This window comes from Cynara cardunculus, assembly GCF_001531365.2.
Source record: "Cynara cardunculus var. scolymus isolate 2C chromosome LG 3, CcrdV1, whole genome shotgun sequence".
In the NCBI taxonomy this organism is placed as follows: domain Eukaryota; kingdom Viridiplantae; phylum Streptophyta; class Magnoliopsida; order Asterales; family Asteraceae; genus Cynara; species Cynara cardunculus.
The window spans coordinates 3,640,802-3,648,116 of NC_037530.1; the positions used below are offsets into that span (position 1 = coordinate 3,640,802).

General features: G+C 35.7%; 3 protein-coding genes across 3 annotated transcripts; all 3 read left to right on the forward strand.

Moving 5' to 3' along the window:
* Positions 1-627: 627 nt before the first annotated feature.
* Positions 628-1,125, forward strand: LOC112508624 (MDIS1-interacting receptor like kinase 2-like). Its single transcript, XM_025113296.1, has one exon. It carries the CDS (start codon positions 628-630, stop codon positions 1,123-1,125), a length of 498 nt encoding a protein of 165 aa, XP_024969064.1.
* Positions 1,126-1,128: 3 nt separating this feature from the next.
* LOC112508626 (MDIS1-interacting receptor like kinase 2-like) lies at positions 1,129-2,555 on the forward strand. Its single transcript, XM_025113297.1, has 2 exons — positions 1,129-2,419; positions 2,533-2,555. The coding sequence occupies exons 1-2, from the start codon at positions 1,129-1,131 to the stop codon at positions 2,553-2,555; spliced, it is 1,314 nt and encodes a 437-aa protein (XP_024969065.1).
* LOC112510510 (MDIS1-interacting receptor like kinase 2-like) lies at positions 2,541-4,296 on the forward strand. Its single transcript, XM_025115953.1, has 2 exons — positions 2,541-3,370; positions 3,986-4,296. The coding sequence occupies exons 1-2, from the start codon at positions 2,566-2,568 to the stop codon at positions 4,288-4,290; spliced, it is 1,110 nt and encodes a 369-aa protein (XP_024971721.1). The 5' UTR covers positions 2,541-2,565; the 3' UTR covers positions 4,291-4,296.
* The last annotated feature ends 3,019 nt before the right edge of the window (positions 4,297-7,315 follow it).

Consider the following 7,315-nt stretch of genomic DNA (forward strand, 5'->3'; position numbering starts at 1 on the left):
AATATGTTGACGTGACATTTTGAAAATTGTGTATAAATCATTAGATTAAGGAGTAATGATATTTTAAAATATATATATATATATATATATTCTACTGAATGATATGATAAGTCTTGAATTAGTATTCTGGTAGGCCAATTGAGTGAAGATAGACCTGCAAACCAATTACGCGTAATGAGGGAGACCGAAAAGTGAGTCAATTTTAACTCAACGATCAATTTCTTTCAAATTTCATTGCCAAAAAGGTCATTTTCCTAACAAATGAACCAATGAGATTTTTCATCACTCGGATATAGTGCTAATTCCCATCACTTCTCATCCATTGAGTTCAAATTTTACATTCCTCTCTCTCGAGTATATCTTGGTAATCTGGTGCACAGATTTAGAACGTGCCTTCTTACTTACCGGGTAAGACTCATGGTCTTTGTCTCGTTTTTATCGGGTAAGATTCTTGGTCTTTATCATATTCATCCGGTGAGGTAACGTTACTTGGTAAAAAAGGAAATTTTGCGTTTGTGTGGAAGACTAGCTAGACTCCAAAAGAAAGTATGCATGTATGCGTAATCATGTTCAACGCCCTACCAATATAAATTGCTCCTATAAACACATACCTCTAATTAGTTAACCATGATGATGAAGAAGGCCTTCTTTCCATCAACCATTCTCTTACTTACACTTTTCTCTACTCTATCTCATGATGCTTTGGGTTCTGTTGATGCTCTCCTAAGATGGAAAGCAAGCCTTCGTAGCCATAACACCACCATCCTACTTCCTTCATGGACAGATCAAAGCACCATGTCTGGATGCAGCTGGTATGGGGTTTCATGCGACGCCCATGGCAGCATACGTAGATTGAACCTTTCTTCTTCTGGTTTAATCGGTACTCTTGATCGATTCTCCTTTTCGTCGTTTCCCAATCTTACCCATTTCGAACTTAGTTTAAACTACTTTTCTGGGATCATCCCATCTGAAATCAGTTACCTGTCAAATCTTGTGTATCTTGATTTTTCTTCTAATCAATTCTCCGGAACAATCCCACCAGAAATTGGACACTTAAGAAAACTTGACACCCTCCACCTGTTTGATAATCGGTTTATCAGTGGTTCGATCCCAGAAGCTATATGACAGATGAGGTTCCTTTCTGTGCTTGCTTTGTATAACAACACGATTTCCGGTTCTATTCCGACCTGTTTGGGTCAGTTGTCTAAGTTGGCTTATATTTATCTCAATTATAACATCATTTCTGGTTCCATCCCTTATGAACTGGGAAATCTTTCTGATCTTGAAGAGCTTCATATGAACAACAACTATCTTACTGGTTCTATTCCCACAACTTTTGTCAATCTGAAGAAGCTAACCGTCTTGATTCTCTTCGAGAATCAGTTAAATGGATCAATCCCCACAGATATTGGCAAATTGAAGTCACTCCAATGGGTGGAGCTCCAAATGAACAATCTCAGTGGTCCGATTCCACGGTCTTTAGGTGAACTCAGGTCCCTCCGTCTTCTTCGTCTCTACTCGAACAAACTTTCTGGTCCACTACCGCAAGAGTTAGGAAATATGATATCCCTTTCTTCTCTGGAATTGGGTGTCAATCAACTCAACGGTTCCATTCCATCTTCGTTTGGTAATCTACAGAATTTAGAAATATTTTCTCTTAGGAACAATCAATTATCTGGTTTCATTCCACAAGAAATGGGAAAACTGAAGCTGACTCTAATAGAAATTACCAACAACAGTTTTTCCGGTAGTTTGCCGGATAAAATCTGTAGCAGAGGGACACTTAAGAGGCTTTTAGTTGGAAATAATAATCTCACAGGTCAAATTCCAAGTAGTTTGTACAACTGTTCGAGCTTGATCCGAGTACGGTTCGATGGAAACCAGATCACCGGAGATATTTCCGAAAGCTTCGGTGTCTATGTGCATCTCAATTACATCAATCTTAACGATAATAAGGTTTACGGGGAACTCTCTAACAACTGGAGTAAGTGTAGAAACTTGACCACTATGCAGATGGGAGGGAATCGAATCAGTGGCAACATACCTCCTTCTCTTGGAAACTCGCCACAATTACAAGTACTTAATCTTTCTTCTAATGATTTGGTCGGAGAGATACCGAAAGAATTTGGAAGGATGTCTGGCCTGGTGAACCTTTATTTAAGCCATAACCAGCTTTCTGGTGTTGTCCCGATGAATCTAGGATCGCTAGATGAACTCTCGTATCTTGATCTGTCGATGAACAAGTTTAATGGGCGGGTTCCGTCTTCTTTAGGGAATTGCTCGAAACTCTTTCACTTAAACTTGAGCAACAACGGATTTACTCATGAGATCCCAGTTCAAATCGGTCGATTGTTTCACTTATATGATCTTGATCTGAGTCATAATTCGCTCACCGGAGAGATACCATCTTCTCTCTCAAGTCTCACTAGTTTGGAGACGCTCGATCTTTCTCACAATCAACTTTCTGGTTATATTCCGAAGACCATGGAATTGATGAACGCGTTATGGAGCATTGATCTATCGTATAACCAGTTGGAAGGCCCGATTCCCGTTAGCAAAGGCTTTATGAATGTTTCGGTAGAAGGGAACAGAGGTTTGTGCGGTAATGTTAACGGATTGCCGCGATGTAGATCAATAACGCAAACCCGAAATCGAAACCATAAACTTGTGCTTTTGATTTCCCTTTCACTTCTTGGAGCGTTTTTATTTTGTGGTCTTTCGGGAATTTTCATCTTTTATTGGAGAAAGAAAAGGCCATCGATGGACGATGAAGATAAAAATGGCGAAGATTTCTTTTCGATTTCTACTTTTGATGGAAGGAAGACTTACAATCAAATCCTGAAGGCAACCGGGGAGTTCAATGGAGCGTATTGCATCGGAAAAGGAGGATGCGGAAGTGTATACAAAGCGAAGATGGCATCGGGTGAAACAGTTGCGGTGAAGAGACTTCATTCGTCCTCAGAAATGGTGAATCGTGTTGATTTTCTTAACGAAGTTAGGGCATTGACGAGAATAAGACACCGAAACATCGTGAAACTTCATGGTTACTGTTCGCACGCTCAAAACTCGCTTCTGGTTTACGAGTATCTTGAAGGGGGTAGTTTGGTTGAAAGCTTAAACAACGACGAAGTTGCTCAAGCTTTCGATTGGAACAAGAGGGTGAACGTTATTAAAGGTGTTGCTCATGCTTTATCTTACATGCACCATGATTGTTCACCCCCAATTGTTCATCGAGACATATCGAGCAAAAATATTTTGCTCGATTCGGAATGTGAAGCGTGTGTTTCGGACTTTGGCACGTCCAAGATTTTGAATCTCGAGTCATCTAACTGGAGTAACCTTGCCGGAACGTATGGATACCTTGCACCAGGTAACGTTGTTTCATCTATTTTGTTGGATCGTGTCCCACGTCAACAAGACATGGACCATCAAATCGATCTGCCCCTACAAGTCTACAACAGATGTCTATATCTAAAAGTCCTTGTAAACGACTTTATAACACTTAACTTTATAAGATCAAATTGTGTATCATATCTAAAAGTGTTACCAAGAATAAGTTGATAACAGACTTTTGGGGCAACCTAACAAGTTTTTTAGTAAAATATTGAATTAAAATTTCTCATTATTATTTTTATATGACGATATTTGAAAAACTATTTTATAAAATCAAGTGTCTTATAAAAAATAATCTGGTAGAACCAACATCTTACTTATAAAAAAAAACTTAATAGTATCTTTTTTTTAAATACACCCGGAAATTTTGCTACATCTCACCTTTGGTGAGGTTTGAACCTCTTATCTTCTAGAAGGTCAAAAACTATGATACCGCTAAGCCAAAGACCCTTTAGTGAAAACACAATTGTTTGTTTCTATAAAATTGTCTGTTAAAATATTTAGACATTTTTAAAGTCCTATAAAGCTAATTTTAAAGATTTAAAGGAGATTCAGATATCATATAATATTTGTATTGATGTATTGTTTGCAGAACTTGGTTGTTCAATGAAGGTAACAGAAAAGTGTGATGTTTATAGCTTCGGGGTTCTAACGTTAGAAGTGATAAAAGGAGAGCATCCAGGCGATATCATTACTTTTCTATCGTCTCCATCGACAAAAAATATGGAGCTCAGGGATTTGTTGGATCATCGTCTTGTGGTTCCAAGCCTAGAAATGAAGAAACTTATAACATCCATTTTGATCATAGCAATAAGATGCGTGAATTCGAACACAGAAATAAGGCCTACCATGTATGATGTTTCCCAGAAAATTACATGTTTTATCTCTGACATATGATAAAATCATGTCAAATCCGAAGAGGGATGTCATAATAATTTGGTCAAATTGCATCAAAATAAAACGAATTTTACCTTCCTATCTTGATGAATAATTGTCTTATGGTAATAACAGTATTTATTTATTTTGACTGATGAATATAGAGGAGGAAAATACAAATGGAGGCAGAAGGAGCAGATGGCTACTACTTCAAAGAAAGGTTCGGCCATATTGGATCCATGCATGTTGGATCATTGAGTGACCCTTCGGCTTAAAAGATTCACAGCCTGCTGTAAAAACCAATCGTTTCAGGTTGAGGTACAATGGGCATTGACATAGGTAGCAAAGACAAGAAAGATTTTGTTGTTTGGATCATATATACTTTGGAGTAAGCTGAAGGGTGTTTAAGAGGCTTCAGTTGGTATAAGGGGTTATGGTTTAAGGAGGAGAATGTACTATCCCTATACATAGTTGGAATTTTTCAATTATGGATTTTGAGAAGATGAAGTTTAGTTTCCAAATAATTAGATCCCAGTTAACTGTGATAGATGATTGTGGAGGATTCTAATTAACAATGAATTATGGATTGCATACACAACCATATTACCTGTATTCCAAATTTGACTATGTTGTGATCAGGGCCGGCCCTGGCCACGTGCAGCCCGTGCGGCCGCACAGGGCATCAAAGCCTAAAGAGGCATCAAGTTGTCATTTACTACTAATTTTGGGTTTAATAATTTGGGAATTAGACAACTGAGCTTTAACTATAAAAAACATGTCCAAAGCCTAGTAGTGATGAATATTGAATGCTCATCGTTGGAAAAAGTTGGAAGGTTGGAAAACTTTTTGTTTGAGAGAGTTTTTTCGCAAATGTAAGGAGCCTTTTTTTAGTTGGAAGGGATGTGTTTGGAAAAAAAAACTTGCTTTCTATATAAAGCTCTCCCTAGAAGCTTATTGGATAAGTTACTTTCTATATCCTTAAGCCACTATGAAATAGTCATACATAGTTGAACGAATAAGTTGTTAGTTTCATTAAAGTTGTTAAGCTGCTAACAGATAGACCCTTAGCATTTAATCGTTAGACTTATAACTTTTAAGGTTTACTTTTTGCTTACTATGACAATAATTTGGATGTAACTTACTACTTTAGTTAAAAACTAACTATAGTTTTTTATTGTCTTTTAAATCTCATATATTGAAATAAAGTTTATATTTTGCTAATTTCAATTTGGAAAAGGGAAAACTGGAAAAGAAGGAAGCATGATCTTAATCCAGGATTTATCATTTTATCATTTTATATTTTGTATTCGGGGTTTTGGTTTTTATGTTCCCCTCATTTTTTTTTTATTATAATTAATAAAAATCAACATGGAGATGAGATACTTAGCTTGAATAGGTTTTAAACTTTTTAAAAAATCGTATGTTTCGTTGTTTCATTGGCTTAAAAAAGTAAGCTTAGGGGCATTTTTTATTATTTTCGCACATGGCATCAAAAATCTCAGAACCGGCCCTGGTTGTGATCTGGAGGTTCAGGCTTCTGTTAATTGGATTTTTGTATTCTGGATTGGTAAGGTGATATAGGGTTGGTTGTATGAAATTTGGATGCAATAGTAAGGATGGAGATGAGTAGTTTGTCTATATTGTTTCTACATACTTTGCTGGCAAAAGGTGGCATATTGGGTAAAGTTTTGTGGTGATTGGGGCTTTAGAATGTGCAATTCAATGCATTTCTCGTCACTGTGGCATATGTCTTGAATCCTATTGATATTGTGGTAGGTGTGAAATGCAATGTTTGGCATTGAATAGGTGCAACAGGGTGGATTTGTTACTGTTTTGACACTATATTGTGGTTTTTTTGGAAAATGGTCTTTTAAACAGATTGTCCAGTCACCATCTACCTTATGCTGCTATAATTGGACCTTTTTAGTGCTTGGGAAAATAATGTTTTGTGTTCATGATTTTCTGATTTGCTGTTGTATCCTGTATCCAAATCGTAGCATGTCAGGATATGGTTTCATCTGAAGCTACTGGAGAGCTTTGATACCCATCTTACCCAAAGAAAAACGAAGGATGGAAATTTCCATGAATTGGAGCCTTCCAGTGTTGTAACCACCTTTTTTATCATATTTGTTGGATTAAATCTATCCAAAGGTTGAAATTTGTTTTCAGGTTTTCCACCGTTTTTGTTGGTTTCATTTGAACCTCCTTGTATTGTTCTATTTCTCATAATCAATTTTCTTCTTTTATAGGTGTCATCTTTTTAGTTAATCGGCTTTCTTCAAAGAGAGGGGTGATTTGTTGGATGTCTGTTGAAGATAAATGATCCTTGTATAAATTTTTAGGGTGTTTTTGTTTTATTTTTAATAGATTAAACTTCAAAGAATGCTTTTATGTAGTCAAGGGAACCKTTWCYTAGATGGAGTTGATCTAATTCATTTGTTTATTGTACATTACATTTKATAATCAATTTAATTAAACTAAATTTGTACATTCGATTAATATTGGTAGATGATTAAATTTGTTTGGTTTTGTCCAATATTTGGGTCAATTATTTAATCATTTTTATCATATTCGTACATCAAGATACAAATACAAATATTATGTAAAATGATTTTTTTTTATTCATTAGTAATTAGGCTTGGTTAGGTTAGGTTAGGTTGGTGTAAATATATTGGATTTTTAACTGTCATATAATTTATTGGTGTTCGAGACCATTGAAACCATAACTTTTATTTATTCAAATCATTTATATTTGTGACTCCCGCCGCATTGCGTGGGTACACAACTAGTATATTATAAAGCATTTGACAAAAACTCTTAAAAATCATTCTTTATGCGTGAAATACTGTTTATCAATGCAGAGTGCTTCAAATTTAATATTACAAGTAAATTGTGCGTAGGTACAACTTATTAAAGCTCCATTTTTTAATTCGTATAACTAACTGCAGACAAACGTAATCAAATACAGGATAAATATATATAATCAAGTATAGGATAAACATCTCATTTTAAATAAAAAATCTTATATATAATTAGGATAATCATT

Coding starts and splice junctions, on each gene's coding strand:
- LOC112508624 (XM_025113296.1), top strand. CDS start 628: ATGATGATGAAGAAGGCCTTCTTTCCATCAACCATTCTCTTACTTACA.
- LOC112508626 (XM_025113297.1), top strand. CDS start 1,129: ATGAGGTTCCTTTCTGTGCTTGCTTTGTATAACAACACGATTTCCGGT. Junction 2,420..2,532: donor GATACCATCTTCTCTCTCAA/GTCTCACTAGTT, acceptor TCGTATAACCAG/TTGGAAGGCCCGATTCCCGT.
- LOC112510510 (XM_025115953.1), top strand. CDS start 2,566: ATGAATGTTTCGGTAGAAGGGAACAGAGGTTTGTGCGGTAATGTTAAC. Junction 3,371..3,985: donor GTATGGATACCTTGCACCAG/GTAACGTTGTTT, acceptor TATTGTTTGCAG/AACTTGGTTGTTCAATGAAG.